The 21,261-nt window shown below is 55.1% G+C and overlaps 5 protein-coding genes across 5 annotated transcripts; 3 read left to right on the top strand and 2 right to left on the bottom strand.

Annotated features, from left to right (window-relative positions):
• Positions 1 to 257: 257 nt before the first annotated feature.
• Positions 258 to 5,517, top strand: FA10DRAFT_266978 (LNS2-domain-containing protein). The gene has a single exon (XM_025521726.1). It carries the CDS (start codon positions 642 to 644, stop codon positions 5,358 to 5,360), a length of 4,719 nt encoding a protein of 1,572 aa, XP_025377709.1. The 5' UTR covers positions 258 to 641; the 3' UTR covers positions 5,361 to 5,517.
• Positions 5,518 to 6,596: 1,079 nt separating this feature from the next.
• Positions 6,597 to 8,132, top strand: FA10DRAFT_260333 (hypothetical protein; the record flags this gene model as incomplete). Its single annotated transcript, XM_025520009.1, has 4 exons — positions 6,597 to 6,846; positions 6,958 to 7,375; positions 7,522 to 7,592; positions 7,639 to 8,132. 4 exons carry the CDS (start codon positions 6,597 to 6,599, stop codon positions 8,130 to 8,132), a joined length of 1,233 nt encoding a protein of 410 aa, XP_025377710.1.
• A 779-nt stretch (positions 8,133 to 8,911) lies between these two features.
• Positions 8,912 to 13,973, top strand: FA10DRAFT_294132 (hypothetical protein; the record flags this gene model as incomplete). The annotated part of the gene is made up of 12 exons (XM_025524436.1): positions 8,912 to 9,158; positions 9,324 to 10,001; positions 10,107 to 10,199; positions 10,271 to 10,294; positions 10,338 to 10,570; positions 10,883 to 10,904; positions 11,288 to 11,371; positions 11,505 to 11,534; positions 11,637 to 11,661; positions 12,362 to 12,577; positions 13,202 to 13,284; positions 13,369 to 13,973. Exons 1-12 carry the CDS (start codon positions 8,957 to 8,959, stop codon positions 13,971 to 13,973), a joined length of 2,295 nt encoding a protein of 764 aa, XP_025377711.1. The 5' UTR covers positions 8,912 to 8,956.
• Positions 13,974 to 16,791: 2,818 nt separating this feature from the next.
• Positions 16,792 to 20,076, bottom strand: FA10DRAFT_286219 (nucleotide-diphospho-sugar transferase; the record flags this gene model as incomplete). Its single annotated transcript, XM_025524061.1, has 3 exons — positions 16,792 to 19,018; positions 19,096 to 19,480; positions 19,563 to 20,076. 3 exons carry the CDS (start codon positions 20,074 to 20,076, stop codon positions 16,792 to 16,794), a joined length of 3,126 nt encoding a protein of 1,041 aa, XP_025377712.1.
• A 251-nt stretch (positions 20,077 to 20,327) lies between these two features.
• FA10DRAFT_266980 (hypothetical protein) lies at positions 20,328 to 21,175 on the bottom strand. Its single transcript, XM_025521727.1, has 2 exons — positions 20,491 to 21,175; positions 20,328 to 20,426 (listed from the first exon to the last, which is right to left on the bottom strand). Exons 1-2 carry the CDS (start codon positions 21,130 to 21,132, stop codon positions 20,397 to 20,399), a joined length of 672 nt encoding a protein of 223 aa, XP_025377713.1. The 5' UTR covers positions 21,133 to 21,175; the 3' UTR covers positions 20,328 to 20,396.
• Between the last annotated feature and the right edge of the window lie 86 nt (positions 21,176 to 21,261).

Genomic DNA, 21,261 nt, shown 5'->3' on the forward strand with positions numbered 1-21,261 from the left:
AGCAACGGCCTCCATCGCGGGAAAGGGCGGCGGCGACAGCGACGGCAACGGCGTGCCTCCTGCTGCTGCTGTTGTTGTTGTTGTTGCTGTTGCTGTTCAGCAGCGGACCGCGAAAGCCACGCAACTAGTGGAGAGAGAGAGAGAGGCGCCCTTCTTTTATTTTGTGGCGCTGGTTGGGCCGCGGCGCGCCGGTGGACAAAAGAGCCGCCTCCTGCCTACGCCCTGCTCTTCGACGACTTGGATCGGCACCCTAGCCTGACCTGGTATATTTTCTGAGAACACCGCCGCCCTCCCAAGAGCTTCCACGACTGCTCCGCAACAGGAGAGAGCTGGAAATCAGCCGTCCTACCTACCCTACGTCTCTCGCACAGGCAAAAAAAAAAAAGGTCGGATTAGGGCAGGCCCTCCACAACAGAACGTGGCTGCTGCCTTTTCTTAATTTTTGCGCTCTTTCAGACGACGACGCCGGCATCGGTGGACCCCACTCCTCTTTGCGACTCTCGGTTACTCCTTTTCATCTTCTTTCTCTTGCGTGTTCTCTCTCTTTCCATCCATCTATCTGAACACGCTAGGCGACAGACGAGAGTCGGCGACAGTCAGGACTGGCCTGACTCGCCCCCCCACGGGAGACCGACGCGAGGATGCAGTATGTGGGCCGACTTGTGTCGTCGGTGTACAACACCATCACGCCCAGCATCAATCCGGCCACGCTGAGCGGCGCCATCGATGTCATTGTCGTCGAGCGGCAGGTGGAGCGCGACGAGGACGATGGCGAGGGAGGCACGCGAAAGGTGCAGGCCACCGAGCTCGCCAGCACCCCCTTTCACGTCCGCTTTGGCAAGATGAGCGTGCTGCGGCCCGCCGAGCGCAAGGTCACTCTCCACCTCAACAACTCCCCCGACCCTCTGCCGTTTGCCATGAAGGTCGGCGAGGCCGGCGAGGCCTTTTTTGTCCTCGAGCTCGACGACGACGAGCAGCGGCAGGGTATCCCAGACGATCTCGTCACGAGCCCCATCCTCAGCGCCACGACGAGCCCGGCCATCGAGCCGAGCGACGAGCCGCAGGAAGGCGATGGCGACCTCATCCCCGTGTCCGCACCGAGAAAGTTCATCGAAGAGGACTATGTGCCGCCGCTGGACCTGGGTGGCGCTGCCTCGTCGTCGGCCCACTCGTCGTCGTCGTCGTCGCAGCAGCACCAGCACAAGCAGTCCAACGCTTCGGCAAGGGCAGGCACCGACACGGTCTCGCTCAGCGAGAGCGACATGGATGCACGCTCGGCCCAGACGCGGTATTCAGTCGATACGGCAGTCACGTCTCCCAGCCTCCGCAGTCAGTCGCCTTCCAAGAACGACACGTCTTCCGATGCGGCGGCGGCGGCGGCAGCCGCAGCTTCTCAATCCGATTCGCAGACGCCTGCGCCACCACCGACGTCTGGCTCGCATTCACACCCCCACGAGTCTGGACACAGCGGCTCGGGCCCCGCTGCAGGGCCGTCTTCGATTCTCGATTCGATGGGTGCGGCAGCATCAAAGGCCAGCGGCGCCATCGGAGCGGCAGGAAGGTCCGTGGTGCCCTCTTCGCTGGGAAGGACGCAGAAGCTGGACAAGCTGGCGGAGCGGGAGCAGAAGCAGGGCTGGGGTAACGACACGAGCGTCGCTGGAGCCAAAGTCGCTCAGGGTGACCGCACGGCGAGCCAGAGTCCCGTGGACGCTCACCAGTACGAGCCAGAGAGGGCTGCCGAGGGCCAGATGCGCATGCAGCAGCAGGAGGACGACCACCCGCCCGACGACGCCGAGGAGCACCCACCTGACAATGAGACGGAGCGCCTCGAGGTGGAGATGCGCGACCGCGCCGAGAACACAATCGAGACCGTCGAGAAGCTCGAGGAGATCAAGAGCCGGTCGAGGGAGCGAAAGGGCAGCCAATCGTCGTCGTCGGTCGCATCATCGTCGAGGCGCAAATCATCCATCATTGCCGACCGAATCGAGGAGGCCTACCCAGCTCCCTTTGGGTCCACTTCGACGGGTGCCAACAGCGAGACGAGACCGACGACGCAGCCCGAGCACGCTGAGTTCCTCGGCGGCAGGAAGCTCATGCCCGTAGAGAGCGGCATCGAGGGAAAGGGCACGGTCATGCCAGCCCAGGTCGATGCTAGGACTGTGCGAGGCCGACTGGAGCACCTTGACATCAACAACGACGACAGTGGGCTTCCCGACGAGGACAAGCATGTCGGCGATGAAGAGGTGGCTGCCAAGGGGGGTAGAAAGGAGGATCTGCAGTATATGCTCGACATGGACGGCTACAAGATGACGGCCGATGGCGAGGATCTGGCCTTTGCCGAGGGCAATCGCTTCTCGGACGAACTGCCGCTCAGTCGACGGCACGGCGGCAATGGCAGCAATGGGCATCATGAGATTCTGAATGATGGCCATCACCATCACTTTGACCGCGGTCACGAGGGATTGCCTCGGCGGGACTCGAGCATGCGTAGGAGCAGCCATGGCGATGCCCGCTCCCTCCATAGCAACGACGACGCTGAGCAAGGCCATCTCAAGGAAGAGGCGGGCGTCGGTGGGCCAGCAGGCAGCTCGCCGATGGCAAGGAGGAGGACTGTGGACTCTAACCGATCGGGTACCCTCTTGGACCCGGCGGCCATCTTGGGAGAGGCTGACTCGGCCATGCACCGCGACGAATTGGATCTCAGCAGAGATCTCGTCCGGCTAGCCAGGTCGTTGCGTTCCGATCACACCCCAGCCTCTACCGTCTCCACGCCCGGTGTCGGCGGTCCTCCGACTGGCAAGCGAAGCTCGGCACGGTCAAGGAGGCACTTTCAGGACGTTTCACTCAGCGACACAGAGGCTGAGCTGCCAGATACACAGGAGACGAGAGGCCACCAGCGCGCGACGAGCGACGACACTGAATTCGGACGCTATGATGGCGATCAGGAGGGCCAGACATCGCTCATGGTTCGCGACGATGCTGCGCTCGGCATGTCTGACGAGATGGGCTGGCGGTGGGGAAGCGCCAGTCGTAGGATCAGCAGCGTGGGTGCTCCGGCATCAGCGACACGGACAAGCATAAGCAGCGAAAGCTCGACAGGAGAGCTGAAATGCGACGATGATGATGCATACAAGTTTCATCTCATCTTGCAAGATGCTCGGCATACATTCGAGCTCAGCCTCTGCGATGTTGGCTTGGAAGAAGGGCAGACGATCGAAGACTACCACTTTGAAGAGAACAAGGTCAGCTACCAGCGATTCATCGATGATGCCGACGTCGTAAACGATGAGCGTCTCGTGGTTCGCTACCATGAGCGCTTCCTGACGTGGGAGAACGCATCTGCAGTGCTGGCGACGCTCTCCCTCTACCGAAAGGCCATGGACGAGCCCATGTCCAAGGACGGCTCTGTAGACCCCGCTGTGGCTGCCGACGGCGTAGGTGGGGAAGGACACCGGGAGAGCGTCTGGAGGCGATGGTGGAATCGAAGCGGTCGAGAGGCTGGCGACCTGGAGAAGGCTCCGCCGCCAAGGTTGATGGACCGCTCTCAGACTGACTCTGTCCTGACCACTGAAAAGCCGCGCGGCGAGAAGGGCAGCGAGGAAGGGCCCTATCTACAGAAGGCAGCGACAGCAGCAGCAAAGGGCAGTCAGAAGATGTATGCCAAGACACTGAGACTGACGTCGGATCAGCTCAAGTCGCTCAACCTCCGCAAGGGCGCCAACACCATCACTTTCTCTGTCACGTCGTCCTACTCTGGCGTGGCCACGTGCACCGCAAGAATCTTCCTGTGGGAAAGCAGCCACCACATTGTCGTGTCGGACATCGATGGCACAATCACAAAGTCCGATGCCCTCGGCCACGTCTTCACCATGATCGGCCGCGACTGGACACACATGGGCGTGGCCAAGCTGTACACGGACATTGCGCGAAACGGCTACCGAATCATGTACCTCACCTCGCGCGCCATCGGCCAGGCCGACACGACTCGCGACTACCTCCGCGGTATCAAGCAGGGCAACTACCAGATGCCAGATGGGCCCGTCATCATGTCGCCCGACAGACTCATGGCCTCGTTGCACCGTGAAGTGATTCTGCGCAAGCCCGAGGTCTTTAAAATGGCTTGTCTGCGCGACATCGCGCGGCTGTTTGGCGCGGACCCCAGAACAGCGCAACCGCAGCCAGGCAGCGAGTGGCCGGGCGTGCAAAAGGGCTCGATCGAGGCGGCAAACGGTCCAGGCGCGGGGAGAGACAAGAGCCCTGCCGATGGAGCAGCAACGCAGCAGGCGCACCAAGCGCCTGCTACGCCTTTCTACGCCGGCTTCGGCAACCGTATTACCGATGCGCTCAGTTATCGATCCGTGAACGTGCCTTCGTCACGCATCTTCACCATTGATTCTAATGGAGAGGTCAAGATGGAGCTTCTGGAGCTGGCTGGCTACAAGTCGAGCTACATCCACATGACCGACCTGGTCGATCAAATGTTCCCGCCCATCACGATCCGTTCGTCAAAAGGCACAGCTGGCAAGCCTGAGTTTAACGACTTCAACTTCTGGAGACCCTCCATCTCCACGGACTTTGAGCTGCCGCCGGACGAGGAGCTGGCACCCACGCCGCCCCAGCCGGCGTCACCCGCGCTTAGCGCCAGGTCGGGCAGAAGCATCCGGAGCGCCAAGTCTAATGCAAGCTTGAAGAGTGCGAGTACCGAGCCAGTCCTGACCACTACTGCCTCTTCCAACGAGGAGGGTGGCGAGACGGCGAGGACGAGCAGGCTGAGCAGATTCGGACTTGGAAGCTTGGGTCTGAGCAGAAGGAGCAGCGCTCAGACCATCGCAGTGCCGGAGACTTCCCAGCAGCAGCCGCAGTCGCAGCAGCAGCAGCAGCAGCAGCAGCATGGTCAACCTAATCAGCATCACCAGCAGCCTACGCACGCAAAGACGATGCCACCAAGCTCCTCGACGCCGGATCTCTTACAGAACGAGGAGTCTGGCAATCGCCAAGGGGGTGCCGGCAACTACTCCAGACCGAGCAGCCCCGGGGGCGCCTCGTCTCCCTCGAGTAGCTACGGATCGGGTGTGACGAGTTGGGCTGCCGGCTGGAGACGCCGTGCAGCCTCTCCCGGCGCCAATTCGGACTCGTCTGTCCGCGCCACGAGTCCTCTGGTTGGGCCCGTCATCACGGCCGAGCCCGACAGCGACGATGGCGAGGGCGAAGGGGAAGACGACGACGATGTCTCTTCCTTTGGCGATGAGAATGAGGGCAGACAAGAGGAAAACATGGGCGACGATGTCCTAGAGGAAGACGAAGACGACGACGACCCGTTGTTGGCTACGGGCGAAATCAGATTCGAGTGGCGCGGCTAAATAATTCTTTGAATGACGCGATCAAATTTTCTAGGGGTTATCTGTCAAAAAAATAAAAAAGAAGAAGAATATTCAGCCCTCTACCGGTAGCCATTGCCACAATCACGCTTGTTCTTGCACATGATCCTCCAATTGTTATCGTTCCCCTTTCCTTTCCCCTCTCTCTTTGCAGCGCGTGCAAAGCGGTTTGAGTGCGATGAAGTCAAAAGTCGAGGCAAATTGCCTCTCTGTTCAGCCCAAGCGGGCTGAACAAGCCGTCAGCCGAAGAGCTACGTAAACGTAAAGGCCAAGCAAGTCTGCTTCTAAGGCACCCGGGGCAGTCGGAAGTGCTCTGGCGAGTTGGAGGCACCCATGGAAAAATACCTCTGTTTATCTTGTATCGTACTCCAAATTTGGGATCCTGCTCGCACTCACACATGCGTTTGGCGTCCTAAAGAGACATTGTTGAGGACGCTACCCAATAATCTCGCGTCTTTGTCCCTACCATCACAGTCTCTTCATCGGAGAAGATGCCAGTGGCTCAGGATGCTACTTCCCTCTCGCTTTGCGCCCTTTGGCATGCTCGTTTTCTTGGCAGCTTCGATCTTTGCCGTCTTCGTGATGGCCGCTGCAGAGACAGAGGCCGGATCCGGTGCTCTGAACGACTGGTCGGAGTCGTTTACATCAACGAAATTTTCACCTTTGTCGCATTCCTCTTCTCAGAGTTTTTTGACGGCCCCTGCCGAAAACATCGGAGCCGCAGCAGCTAGGGTAGGCAAGGAAAACGATCAGACAGGGTACGAGAGGAGAGCGTTGGCAGACGAAGCTTCGTCGTCCGCTGCTATCCCTCAACGACCCACGGTTTCTTCTTTTCTGCTCTCCTCATCTCCAATTGGGATTGACTCGACAACTACCGAAAGAGTTGAACCACCCGGACGCAAATTTTCTTTCCCTTGGGTTCCTGGACAAACCATTAGAAAGAAACCAAAAGGCATGAAGCAGTTTGGCAAATTTACCTCATTCATGGAAGACGTCCTCGTACAGGCAGCGAAAACTGGAAGCGACGCGTGCAAAGGCGAAGTCGGAACGCTCAACTATAAGACTCTGCGTCAGATCAAGAGTGTTGGGCACTACCCAAGGCTGGCCTTGATGTTTCTCGCTTGCGGCATAGCTCCACGAGATTTCGTCCATATCACCAAAACAGACTTGGAATTTGCCAAGGGAGATGATCTCACAGTGAAAAGGGCAAAGACCAGCATGGCCAAGAATCTTGTCGACAAGGCTTTTGAAGAGTACATTGAGCAAATCATACAGCCGGAGAATCTTCAAAAGCGTTACGAAACGGAGCTACAACTTCGGGGCAAATACGAGATGGTGGAAGTGACGTCCTTGAAGGAATTTGAACAAAAGACGAGGATGAAGCTTCATACGAAAGACCGCCACAAAATCTGTTGCGACGTTCTTCAAGTTATCCGTCCTGTCTGCGAAGGCTGGAAAGCAATGGATAGTAAGGCGTATGACAGATTCAGTCATGATCTGAAAGACGGTACCTTCACAGGAAATCTAGCAGACTATTTTTCGCGCAGTGAAGTAAGTCGATACTGTGAAAGGTGGCTAGCAATCAGGAAGGAGATCGAGGAGAAGGCGAAGGAAAAGAAGCAAGCAGGCAAGAAGGCAATGGTAGAAGCAGAGTCGACAGAATCTTCATTCTCAGAAGCCCCAGAAACATCAAAGGGTAAAAAACGAAAGAGGCCATCGCCTTCCGATCCGGAAGGCAAACACTCCGACACAGCGAACAAGGACGAGAAGAAGAAGAAAGAGGAAGCAGGGAGACCATACAGGAAAAGTATCCTCCTAATGGCTGAAGAGTACGTTCGGCGTGCAGAAGCGAAGGGAAAGCAAGAGCAATTGAACCGTGTCTTCCTCTTGGCCAATCGATTTGACCCCATTTTTGCGAAACGCCTGCACAAGTGCGATATGAGACCGATTTCTGAGATGGCACTTCCCGACCCAGACAATAAGATCGCATGCCAAGAGTATGTCAAAGAGGTGGTTCGCGACTGGAGAGAGGCGCATCGGAATCGATTCCTTTTCAAATGGGGCGTCTTGCGACCTGCGTCGGGCTGTTCTTTATCGTCTTGCTCTTCGACTCCGACTTCAAATCCTACTGGATGGAGCATAGGCCAGCCGAATGCAGAAGCATTTCAGCGAAAGGCAACGGACAGGGGAAGTGCCGAAAGGCCATCCTTACAAGTCAGTCTGGCACTCCTTCTCGGTACCTCTCGCCAAGCAATTGTAGGCTGGAAATTGGCTGAAAAGGAGAGCTACAAGAAACTTCGGCAAGACATGAGGGACGGGATATACACGCACAATCCCTTCGATTACATGGTCCCGGAAAAGTACTTGCAGTACGAGACAATGGGACAAGAAAAAGACAACGGGAAAAAGTTCCTTAAGGAAGAGCGAGGTTGGGATTACAACAAGCCCCCACCGAAGGAAAAGGATCCAAATTCGCTGTTGAGTCATTTCGAGGAGGAGTATGAGAGACTTAAGCAGCGGACCCCGTCGTCGTCGACACCAAACGCAGACGGCCCGGGCACCTCTGCTTTACAACCCACTCTTCCCTCTCTTCTTCTTACAGATCCGCCATACTTTGGTCCCGACACACTGTCTCCCAAGATTGAAGAGCGTCCCTCTTACGCTGCGGCGGCACCCACTGAGATTCTTCCCCGTCCTAGAACGATGGTCATTGCCTCAAAACCCACAGACTCCATGATTTTCGCTTCCAGTTGAAATTTTTCATGTCCTGTCTTTATTCTTCTTTTTCCCTCTCCAATGTTCAAGCCCAATCAACTTCCTCCTATTTCTCATATAAGATGTATATGATGAAGGGTGGCATATAGTTTGCTTTTAGATCTTGCCACCTCAGCTTCGTTGCGTCACGCTTGCCCGTACGTATATATGAGCATCTCTATCACTTACAATGGCCAAAAGCGATTCACTTGAGGTGACTCTCGCAAGGTCCAGCTCATCAACTCGATCACCGTTGCGTAGTCAAAGGCTGCGATAAAGGCCCGAAGGCGGTTGCGCGTAAGTACGCCATCTCCATGCTGCGTGCGCTCGGGGCCAAGGCTCTCCATTGCAATTCGCTACATCTCACATCGTACCAGTAGCCTTTCCTAGACCACGCTCCACTTTGCACATGACGAGTGTTTTTCTCACTCTCCCTCGTTTGCATTGAGAATGAGGCGAGTTGGATGCGGTCAAGTCATAGAGAGAGGTCAAAACGGACGATATAGCCCGGAAGCCTTCAAAAAGCTCTGTAGAGGCCAAACACGTCAGCTTGTTGTTGTCCGGGGCGGTCGGAAGTGCTTTCGCGAGATATTTGAGCTCGGGGGAAGCGAAATGCTTTGGGGTTTCAGTTCCCTTTTTATTTTCTTCAATTCCTTATCCATTATTCTCGGTGGCTCGCACTCGCAAGAGGTCTGCTTGCGCTCGCACTTGTTTTTGGAGTCCAGAGAAGAGATAAATACTAGAGAACGCCACCCCAGCCGCCACTTTATCTTCGTTCTCCTCTCTTCTGACAACCTTCACTAAGGAGTTGCAAGCGATTCAGGATGCTAGGCTCTTCTCGTCTTGCGCCCTACATAATTCTCGTTTTCCTGGCGATGTCGACATTTGCCATCTCTGGCATGGTCGCTGCAGAGGCAGAGACTGATCCTGGAGGTCTCACCGACCGCTTGTCTTCGCCTCTCCCAAAGAAGCACTCGCCCTTGTCGCAGTCGTCCTCTGTGAGCTTTCTCAATACCGCTGCTGAAAGTACCTACGACACAGCGGCTAGGAAGGGCCAGACAGACTTTCACTCACATCTTGAGAAGAGGGCGCTCGACGACGTTGCTTCGTCGTCCGCTCCAGATCCTCCTAATCCGGCCCGGCTTCCCTCGCTCCCACCCGACACTAACCAAAAGAGACTTACTAAAAAAGCTACAAGGAAGCGTGCTGGGACCAAAGAGTGGCAACGACCTTTCGTTATCACTTGGTTTCCTCACGCCGAGAGGCGGGCTCAACGAGTGAGCAGCTCGCTCGGCACTAGGGATAGCTTTCTGAATGACAAGCTTGTCAAACCGTTAAAGTATGCGAGCCAAGAGTGTCGAGATAAAGTCCAAGAACGCTCGAGCAGCGACTTGTGTCAGGCCTACTGTCACGGAGACTATCGAGGACTGGCAATCACTCTTCTCACGTGCGGCGTATTCCCTAAAAACTTTGTCGAAAACGTTGACGAGCTGAAAGACGAAGTGCTCCCAGGAGAGGCTGAAGTCAAGTTGGGCCTGGCGAAGAAATTCATAGACGCGGCCCACGAGGAATACAGGAACGAAGTCTTCTCCCCAAAAAACCTTGACAAGCTTTACGACGAGGACCGTGAACTTCGCGGCGAACCCGAGATGGTGGAAGTGACGAGCTGGCAAGACTTTCTTGACAAAACGAAGAAGAAATTCTCATCGCCAGAGCGCCAACAAGTCTATCGCGACCAACTTAAAGTCATCCCTGTTGTCTATGAAGGCTGGAAAAAATTAGAAAAGGACAACTATCAGCGCTTCCTCAAAGGTCTAAAGGACGGCACCTTCACGGGGAACGTAGCAGACTACTTTACGCGAGCAAGAAGTACAGAATATTTTGAAGCAGAAAGAAAATATCGAGGGATTCAAACGCAAAAGAGGCAAGCAAGAAGGAAGAAAAAATACAGAGTAGACTCGACAGAAGCTTCAGACGCACAAGCGCCAACAACGTCAAGGGGCAGGAAGCGAAAGATCCGAGTGCCTAAACGAAGATACAGTAGGCTCAAGACCAACGAAGGCAAGAGTAAGAAGATGAAAAAGGCACGGAGTAGAGAGCCAGAAAGCTCTATCCAACTGCTAAATGAACTCGCCAAGTGTTTGGAGAAAAGAGGACAGAAGGTCAGTATTAACACCATCCGACATTGGTCTTACACCGATGCAGCCAGACTAGCGCAGCCACTGCACGACTGTGGAATGGGACCACTATCCAAGGCGGCATTGCCTGGACCGAAAGAGGAGAAGGAGCGCAAAGCGTATTTCGACGAAGTAGCTCGAGAGTGGAAAGAAGGACAACGGAACCGTTACCTCTTCAAATGGGGCATCTTACGACCTACAATGAACTCCGCTTTGTCGACGGGGCCTTCGACCAACGATCCGATTCCCACCGGTTGGAGCGTAGGTCAGCCCAGCCCGGACCTATTCGACGTCAAGGTCAGGCCGACTAATGAGAGGGATGGTGAGGTGCTGTCAGAACCATTCAAGCTCGCTACCCTTCTTGGTACCTCTCGGCTAGCAATCATAGGTTGGAAGAGCGGCGCGAAAGCGAAGTACCGCAGACTGATCAAGGACCTAAAGGAAGGAAGGTACACACACAACCCTTTTGAGTACATGGACCCAGGAAAATACCTAGACTATGAGGCGCACGGTAAACGTATAGAGAACGGGGAAGTTATAACAGGTGAACAAAACCCCTTCGATCTTAATCAGGCTCCGCCGAGCAAGGAACCAGGTGCGACATTAACTCATTTCGAAGAAGAGTATCAGAGGTTCAATCAGCGGATCGCGTCGTCACGAATCCCTTTCTCAGAGGGTACCGACATCTCTGCATTACCACCACCGACTCTTCCTTCTCTACTTCTTACCGATCCCCCATACTTCGGCCCAGATACGTTGACCCCCAAGATAGAAGAGCGTCCCACTTTCACTTCGGCTGTTCCTACTAGATGGCTCCCCCATCCTGAGACCAAGATCAGGCCTTCGGAACCCAAAGGCTCGCATGTTCCTGTTGCCAGCTGATTGATGTTCTGTCCCTATCGTTCCGTTTCCTGTTCTCTGTCACACTTTCCTAGAGACGAATTGATTTCCTACTTTCTTCCGTTCGCTTGCGAGAAGATACTCCGGGAAGGAAGACGAAGACGCTCGTCAAGTGTCCGTCGACATTTGGTCACCGTGACTTCGTAATCTTCACGCTTGCTCGTAAGCACACAAAGCGATCGTTTTGTCTCTCCCACTTGTAGTTGCCAAAGTCGATTCAATCCAGAGGCTCAAGGAGCGGAGTGATTTTTGCAGGGTTCAGCTCAGCGATTTGATCACTCTTACGTTTTTGAAGGCTCCTGTAAAGGCCCGACGGCGGTTGCGCGTAAGTACGCTTTATCCATCTTACGTGTGCTCGGGGCCGAGGCTGTGCTTTGCTACTTGCTACAACTCATCGCGGCTAAAGACACCGAGTTTGCATGCACAGACACAAGGATACTGAAGCAGGAGCTGTAAGTGAGCGTGTGGCGCAGAGACTTGACTAGTCTCAGTTCTCCTCTTTCCTTTCCCCCATCTGCTTTGCGTCTCACACTCGTCCTTCCTTCACGAAGACGCACCATACATGATGCGAAGTCCATGTCGAGCTGCGTCTTTTCTCATTCTGCTCCTAGGAGCATCAATCCTTGCTGTCTTTGTCGTTGTTGCAGCGAAGGGAGACGACAATCTGGGAGGCGCCACCGACTCTTCGCTGTCAAACACCTTTTCGAAAATTTTGCCACCTTCGCCGCCACCCTCTTCGATCTCTTTGAATACTGTCCTTGAAGCTTCGAAGTACGCCATTGTCAGCTTGAACGCTCCAGGGACTCACTCTAGTCTTGGAAAGAGAGCATTGGACGACGTCGCTTCGTCCTCCTCTCCTGTCCTTCGCCCTTCCTCAGCTCCCCCAGTTGTTCCCACGGACGAGAGACCGCCTCCTGACAAGTCTGGACTATTCAAGCCCGTCCTCAAGATTGCACAATATGAAAAAGGAACAAAACGTGCAGGCGAAAGAATTGGGTCGTACAGCATGTTCATACGGGAGAAAATCTTGAGTGTTGCGAATTCTGGAAACAAGGAATGCAAAGAAGAAATCGGGGATAATGTTCCGAAAAATTGGAATTCTGTCAAGAGAGCGACCCCTAAGAGGCTGGCCCTGATAATATTCGCATGCAGCTCACATTCGGAAGGGTATGATACGGCGGCCCCAGAGAAGATAATGGCGGATAAAACAGGAGGCTTCGCCAAGGACTATGTGCAGCAGGCTCTCAAAGAGTACGAAGCGGATGCCTTTTCTTCCGAATCGCTGGAAAAACGCTACGCCAAGTACTTAGAGGAACGCGGCAAGCCTACAATGGTGGAATTCAAAGGTCTCGAAGAGCTCACTATAAGGTTGGGGCTCTCTAATTATGATCAAGAAGGGGTTTTGTGCGACTTGCTCGGAGTCTTCCGTCCTACGATGAGAGGCTGGAAAGCAGCGGAAAAGACAGCTTACAAAGAATTTTATGATGCTGCGAGGCATAATTCTTTCATACAGGACACGAGAGACTACATCCCCCGCGATAAGATTGGGCAATACTACATAGCCGGCAAGGGACAGACAAGGGAAAGCAGATCCAGGTGGCGAGCGAAGATGGAAGGAAAGACGCAAACAGAGCCCGAAGAGATGTCGGAGTCGGAATTGCTAGAAGAAAATCTGGAATCACTAGTGCCTTCAACGTCGAAGCGTAAAGGAGAAACGGACACAGCATCTTCAGAATTGGAGGAAATAGTGCCCAAGAGACCAAAGCGGACAGATGAAGCGAGTCCAGACAATGCGGTAAAGAGCTGTGCGGGCAGCTTCAGTCAGATGCTTGCCGAGCTTGCCCGGCGAAGGAAACATGTCGGTAAACCGCAAACGTTTGCAGCACTCTTAGATTTGCGTACAAAGTCACCAGTCAGACTTGCACACTACTTCCATGACAGAGGACTCGGGCTTCTCTCTGGGGTGCCACCAGTAACTCCATCTGGAAACAGAGAGAACGAGAAAGAAGAAAAGGAATCTGCCAACGTCTACTTGGACGTGCTAGCACGTGAATGGAGGGAGGCCGAACGAAATCGTCACTTATATCGATTGGGCGTCTTGCTTCCCATTGAAGGTTGTTCCTCGTCGTCATCTTGTGATCCTACTTCCACTTCCACAGGATGGATGCTCGGTCAGCCGAAAGCTTCCAGCTTTGTTCGAACTGAAGAGGCCAAGAGAGGGCCGATTACAACAACACTGAAGGTCAACGTTTCTTTCTTACTCGGGATAAGCCAATACGCATTCCTCGGCTGGAGGGAAAAGGAAGGAGAAAGCTACCGACGCCTCCTCGACGACATCAGGGAGGGGAGGTACAACCACAACCCCTTCGCATATGTCAAGCCGGAAGAGTACGACCACTACCATTTTCTCGGTCAAGCTAAGGAAAGGGGCGGACGTCGGGGTCGCAAAGTCCCGATCATCGACCTTAATAAAAGCCCGCCAGAAGAAAAGAAAGGGACAAAGTTGTCCGCCTTCGAAGAAGAATACCGGAGGCTCCGGGACAACATGAAATCCACAACGTCAAAAGAAAGGGATGTCGGGAGCTCAGGATCCACGAGATGGACTCCCCACTTCCCTTCCATGGTCCTTTCCGATCCGCCGTATCTGGGTCCCCGTGGATTGAAGCCTGACATTCCTAAGGAGATATTGGAAAAAGTGGCCAAGCCCACCAGCTTGCTTCCTTTTCCCGAGACCAAGACCTCCGACGATTCAGCGAAAAATTGATAGACTCTTTGGTCTCTCTATATCACTTCCTCACTTCCTCACTTCCTCACTTCCTCACTTCCTTTACTTCTTGTTCTCTCTTCCTCCCTCATATCCACAGATTTGAATGGGCAACTAGACTAAAGGCTCCTGTAAAGGCCCGACGGCGTTTGCGCGTAAGCGCGCCTTTCCCATATTGCGTGCTCTCGGGGCCAAGGCAGTGCATTGCTGTTGTTACTACTCATCACGGCAAGAGACACCGAGTCTAACATGCACACACCAACGTACACATGCACACGTAAGAGTACCGAAGCAGGGGCTATAAATGAGAGTGCGCCACAGGCATTTTAGTAGACTCGCTCCTTCTCTTGTCTTTCCCCATCTACTTTACGTCTCACACTTCTACTTGTTTCACGAAGACGCATCGGTCATGGTGCGTAGTCCATGTCGTGCTGCATCTTTTCTCATTCTGCTCCTAGGAGCATCAATCCTTGCTGTCTTTTTCGTTGATGCAGCAAAGGGGAATGCCAACCCGGGCCGCGCCACCGACTCGTCGCTGCCAACTATCTCCTCGAAGTTTTTGCCACCTTCGCCACCACCTTCTTCGATCTCCTCGAACACTCTCCATGAAGCTGCGCAAAGCGTCGTTGCTAGTCCAAACGCAGCAGGAGATCGCAAAGGCCTTGGAAAGAGAGCATTTGACAACATCGCTTCGTCGTCCACTTCTGTCCTTCGCCCTTCCTCAGCTCCCTCAAGTGTTACCACTGACCAGGGACCGCCTCCTGACAAGTCTAAGCAGGCCGTATTCATATACAAATTTCCATATTACCAACCAAGCGGAAGCTCGGGAAAGAGAAGCCATGCAGGCGAAAAAGTTGGCTCGTACACTTCGTTCGTCCGGGAGAAGATCGAGAATGTTGAGGACGAAAAATGCAAAGCCGCAGTTCAGGAGCTTGGAAATGGCAAGAAGATACATTGGGCATATTTAAGAAGGCTACCGAAACCCAAAAAGCTGGCCTTGGTCATGCTCGCATGCGGTGAGCGCCCTAAAGATGTTGATGAAGCTACTGCCAAAGAAAATCTGCAGAAGGACGACGATGGACACAATGCCAGGGAATACGTAGATGAAGTCCTCGCGGAATACAAAAGGGAGGCTCTCAGTTCGGAAGGGCTCGAAGCTCGCTACAAAAAGTACCTCGACGAACGCGGCAAGCCTACATTGCTGGAGTGGAAGGGTCTCAAGGATCTTGTCAGAAGAATCGGAAGTGGAAGGCATGCCGAAGAAGAGATTTTGTGCATCTTGCTCGAAGTCTTCCGTCCTACGCTGGAAGGCTGGAAAGATGCTGACCCTGAAGCCTACAAAAAGTTCTATGTAGCTGCGACGGAGAAATCTTTCACAAAGGTCCCGAAAGACTACATTCCACGCGAAATGATTGGGCAATACTACGAGTTAGGCGGAAAGAAGAGACGCGAATACAGGGAGGAGAGGCATGCGAACATTCTAAGGGAGGCGCAAGCAAGGCTCAAAGCTCCGTCAGAAGCAGATCCGTCAGAAGACAATCTGTATTCACCATCGCCATCGACGTCAAAGCGCAAAACACAAGCGGATCCATCTTCTTCACAGCCAGAGGAAAAGTTGCCTAAGAGGCGCAGATCAGACAATGCGGTTAGAGGTCTAGGGTGCAGTATCCGTCATATCCTCGCCGGAGTTGCCACTGGAGGCCTATCTGACACCAAGGAGCCGATCTCTTACTCAACACTCTTACGCATGCGGACGAAGGCACCAGGCAGACTAGCGCGCATCTTACACATGAACGGGTTCGGACTTCTCTCTGGGGAGGCACCACCAACTTCATCTGGGGACAAGGACGAAGATAAGAAGCTTGGCAAAGTCTATATGGACGAGCTGGACCGTGAGTGGAGGGAGGCGGAACGTAATCGTCACTTGTATGAAATGGGCGTCCTGCGTACCGCTGAAGGTTGTTCTTTGTCGTCTTGTGACTCTCCTTTGACTGCCACTGGCTGGACCCTCGGCCAGCCGACACCTTCCTTTTTCGTTCGTACGGAATCAAGCCCAAAAAGTCCTGATATCTCAATGTTGAGGGCGAATCTCTCTTTGCTCCTCGGAATAAGCAAATACGCAGTCACAGGCTGGATGAAAGCAGACAAAGAGAACTACCGCCGCCTCCTCCACGACATAAAGAACGCAACTTACAACCATAACCCCTTTGCATATGTCAAGGCGGAAGAGTATAAAATCTACCACACAAACGGTATGCCTCCGAAGGACGGGGAAGAAAGAGGTCTTAAACGTTTCTCTATCGACATCAACCAACCTCTACCGGAGGAAACGCAAAAGCAAGATATGAACTTGTCCGCCTTCGAAGAAGAATACCGGAGGCTCCGGGACAACATGAAATCCACAACGTCAAAAGAAGGGGATGTCGGGAGCTCAGGATCCACGAGTTGGATTCCCCACTTCCCTTCCATGGTCCTTTCCGATCCGCCGTACCTGGGTCCCCAAGGACTGAAGCCTGACATTCCTAAGGAGATATTGGAAAAAGCGGCCAAGCCCACCAGCTTGCTTCCCTTTCCCGAGACCAAGACCTCCGACGATTCAGCGAAACCCTGATAGACTCTTCGGTCTCTCTAATCACTTTCTCACCTCCTCACTTCCTCTCCTTCCTTCTTGTTCTCTCTTCCTGACCTTCACTTCTCACTTCCTCCCTCGTATCCACAAAATTTGAATGGGCAATTAAGTTCCATCCAAGATACATGCAAACGGGGTGGGGTGAAAGCAGAAGGCGCTCTTCTGTCCAACGCAGGATGCTCAACATTACTAGTAGTGTGGTCCTCTCCTCGACCTTCTCGGTGGGTGGCCGCCGCTTCCTGAGGAAGACAGATGGCTGGTGGAGCCCTGCGCGTGAGCATGAGCCCTGGCCATCTGCGCCAGTTCGCTTCTCGTAAATGTCGTGTCGTTGCCGCCAATGATGGCCGTTGGACTGCTCGATCCGCTGCCCGGCCTCATGATGTTTCCTCCGTCGTGTGTCCCGCTCGGGATGCGTTGCTGCTGCTGCTGGATGAAGTGAGAAGACCCAGCCCCAACACCACTTCCTGGAGAAGAGCCGTAAAGGCCGTTGTAGTGCAGTCTCCTAGGTGAGCTGGCAAGGATCGCGTCATAGTCGGCCGGCTGTTCGGCCCGCGAATAGTGTCGGGAGGAGGCGCCAAGGTGCGATGAGGAGCCCGCGCCCGACGAACTTCTCGATCTCGCCATGTACATGGCCGCAGAAGATCCTCCAGCTGCCCCACCGCTTCCAAAGCCTCCAGACGCAGAGCCGCCACCGCTGCCGCCACCGCCATACAGGGCTGGAGATCCGTGTTGTCTCGGGCTCTTTGGCCAGACAAACGTCTCTCCGCTTTTGCTGCTTTCAACGCGCTTCTGATATCCCTTTCCAGGTTTCTCCCGAGGCCAGCTTTCTCCTCCCTCGTCATCATCGCCATCATCGTCGTCCGACGAGCTCTCGTCGTCGCCATCGCCACTCTGATCGGCGCTGTTCTGTTCGCCCCGGCCTCCGTCGTCGGTTGCCACTCCACCAGGATTACCGACTGCTCTTCCGAAACCGCCGTCAAAGGTGCTCGAGCGATGCTTTGAGCTTGCCCCTTGGGGTGCAGCCCCTTGCCCTTCAACAGCACCAGCTTTGGACGAGGAAGGTGCCAAGCCCTTTACACGTCGCACGTAGTCATTGATACCCTTGACCTGATCCCAGGCATTAGCATAGCTCAAGTTGGCTGGGAGTGCCTTGTTCAAGCTCGTCGGGGGACCATACGATGGATATGTCGCCGTCTGGTAATCCAAACTCGGCTCTTCCACCTCATATGAGGGAGAGCCGCTTCCGCGCTCCAAGCTCGCATTAAGACCGACGCTTCCAGGAACGACGCTAGGTGGATCCTCGTCTGGGAACATTCGGCGCGGCTTGGGTTGGCCTCGATCTCGCTGGTGCGTAGACGAAGAAGAAGTCGGCTTTTGCTGCTGTGTATGTCCTTCTTCCCACGGGAACACGGCTTTGACTCTGCTGGGATCGGGTCTCTCGCTTCCAAGGTTGTCGAAAAAGTGCTCGCGCTGCAGCTTCGCGAGTGCCCTTTGCCTGCTGCTCTCACTCATCAGCGACGTGCCGGTGAAGAATTGTGCAGGGAAAAAGGCTGCTTTGCCCTGGGGCTGCTCATGGGCTGGCACGTCCCAAGCATTGACGTAAAAGGTATCTGGGGGGTTCCGCATCTGGTATTCAGAGAAACCCTGGCCCGTCGGCGGAGGCTCCTTAGCTGGGTCCCAGCTAACTTTTGGCGGAGACCAGTCGTGGACTTCTTTCGATTGCGCCTGTGTGGCTGAGGCAGGGATCTCTATCGAAGTTGGCGGTACACCTTCTCGATGGGACTCGTAGCCGTGCGGAACAGACTGACCAGAACGTGAAGCCGACGACATTGATTGCCGTGGGGTAGTAGCGGCAGAGTCGCCTTCATCGCCGCTCTCTTCGCTGCCGAGATCGAGTGGCATGAGGCTGGTGCGCCCGTCGAGGGGCAGGCTGATATATATGCCTTCGCCTGGAACGTGCACGTCCACGTCGGCCGCAGCGCTCGCCGCAACGACATCTGGGGAAAACATCTTTTTAAGGTCTTCGACTTGGCCAGCAACGCGCATGGCCGAGCTGTGTGTGCGGTTGCGAACGCCTCGGGTCCTGGGGTGTGGTCTCCGATGCTCAATGCCCGTCTCGGCATCCCACACCGCGCGGTAAGTAGGGACCACGAAAGGACGCTCCACTACTTCAGCGCCTCGTTCGGTGAAGACAACATCGGCGGTGCCACCGCTGCGTGCAGCTGCAATGGCGGGGTAATATTCCTCATAAGCATCGTGCCACCTAGCCAGCAGGGCGTCATAGTCGGCGACCCTTGCTCTGCTCGCCGCTGATGAGGAATAGCGGGAAGGTGAAGGCCGATTCCACGGCTTGTGCTGGCCGATGAAGTGCGCGGCCATGATGCCAGGACCATAGCGTTCGTACGCAGGTGCGAACCTAGCTCAGAAAAGTGTGCAAGGGTCAGAGGATCTCTTCCTACAAGGACTGGAGGAGAGTGGCTGGGGTAGACGTACTCGTAGCCCGCATTGGGAGTGACGTTGTAGCGAAAGGGGAGTCGGTGCCACCCGCCGCCCCTCGATTCGTCGCCGGTCGCCAGTTCGCCTCCATAGTAGTCATTGAGGAAGCCCTGATCGGCACCGTCCCAGCTGCCGCGCTCGACGGCATAGGCACGCATATCAGCAAATGTGGCAAGGCTGGGAGTCAGGACCAAGAGGCCAGAATTGAAGGCATCGGGCCACCCAATATCGGGCGATGCGCTCAACGAGGCTGTGAGGCTGAAGAGGTGGGCGATGGGTCGGAGGATGAGCATGTCGGCATCGAGGAAGACAACCTTGTCGTAGCCCGTCAGACGCCAGGCGTGCAGTTTGGTGAGCGTCTTTCCATCGAGATCAGGCCGACCTAGACAGCCCAAGGGAGAGAGCAAGAGCAAGAGCAAGATGGTGAGTGGCAGACAATTGAGAATCTTGGGGGAATCTCTTACCCAAAAGGGCCAGTTTCCTTTGGCTGTTTTCGCGAATCTCCCTCGCTCTGCTTCTGTCTCGCTGACCTCGCACAGAGGTCGCTGCAAGGCCAGAGAAAGACAGCGGCTCGACGCCGACGACCTTGTCAAAGGCCCGAACGAGGGCCCGAATGCTACGAACGCTCACAGTGCTCGGTGTCACAAGGCACACGAGCTCCACACTGGACGATGAGGTCTGTGATGGTGAAGCAGAGAGCCCGCCTGCGCCGAGATTGGCAATATCCGTAGGCGTCAACGTGCCAGGCGGTTGGAGGGCGACATTGTGGGCGCGCCGAAGGGAGTGGGCCAGGACGAGTGCTCCGGGAAGATATTCGTCCGTCGTAAGAAGCGTCACGAACGCGTACCGGCAGCCACCAACACTGGTACCACTGCCGCTGCCGCTGCCGCTGCCGCTGCCGCTGCCAATGTCACTGCTGCGCACGCCGCCACCAACCCCGCTACCACCTTGGGCGGCCTGTGCTGTGTTTGACGCCATCGAACCCCGTGTGTCCTCGGCCCCTGCGCTGAGCGACGTCTGCGTTCCAAGAGCAGGTTGTGTGTTGAATGTTATCTCTCTCTCTTTTTGTGTGTGGAATCTGAACTAATAAATTGGGACCCTACTTGTCTGGGGCAACAGACACGCGGGCATCTCTCGCAGGCCCTCGATTTCAGCCTTTTCTGGTTTTCTTCTGCTGCACACAAGAGAGGCGCAAAGAACTGACATGGCCCGCGACCACTATCGTGGCTGTTCCGATCAGATCACGGCGATGCTATCGATCATCTTCAATGCATTGCATACGGTCTTAATACAGTCTTCTAAGCGCCGCGAGCCTTGAGCTCCATGACCTGGGTCGTTTGAAGGATGTCAGGAGGAAGCAGGGCAGACGTGGACTGACTGTGACACACTCACCAGCTGAACCTTCTTCCGCACGAGATCGGCAAACCTTCTCCGGTGACGCTCACTCCGTTTCCTCCTCCTCTCCTGATTTGGCTTCTCATATCGTTGCGTCAAGTTGAGCTCTCTTCGGATGTTATTGCGGCGGAGGGTGCCCATCATCATCGCATACGCCCTGGCCACATCCTCCCCTTCGGTTGCCGAGCCATGCCTGCCGTGGTCGCTGCTCACTTCGACGGTTCTCCCAGCGCTTGGTGTTCCTCCCGGCAGGTTGGCGCCAAAGACGACCCGGTTCTGCCATTTCTGTTCGAAGCGCGCCTCGCGCTCGGCCGCCCTGGCTTCTGGACTACCTCTCTTGTGCTCGCTCTTTGGCCGCTCGCTCTTGCGGTAATCCGAATCGATCGCATCAATTACAGAATTCCAGAGCTCGCTCACTTTTGTCTCCTCGGATGAGTGCCCTCCTGCCGTTGCTGCTGCGTCTCTCTTCTCTTCCAGTGTGCGGTCCTGACGCCTGGGTCCCGATGTGCTAAATGATTGGTGAGGGAGGACGAGGCGTGAAGAGGACGCCACTGCACCGAATGCCGGCACATAGACCTTGGACGTGACCTGCTGTCGAGCCTGCCGGGCGACTGAGAGGAAGAGATTGCGGACCAGCATCGACGGGCCTGGCACACACACTTTGGCGATGCTCCTTCTCGACATCTCCTCGTCCAAGTTGGAGAAGTGATGGAAACGACAAAGTCACGTGTTCGTGCAAAGCACGTGATGTTTTGTTGGTCCTCCTCT

The sequence above is a fragment of the Acaromyces ingoldii genome, assembly GCF_003144295.1.
Source record: "Acaromyces ingoldii strain MCA 4198 unplaced genomic scaffold FA10scaffold_3, whole genome shotgun sequence".
NCBI lineage: Eukaryota > Fungi > Basidiomycota > Exobasidiomycetes > Exobasidiales > Cryptobasidiaceae > Acaromyces > Acaromyces ingoldii.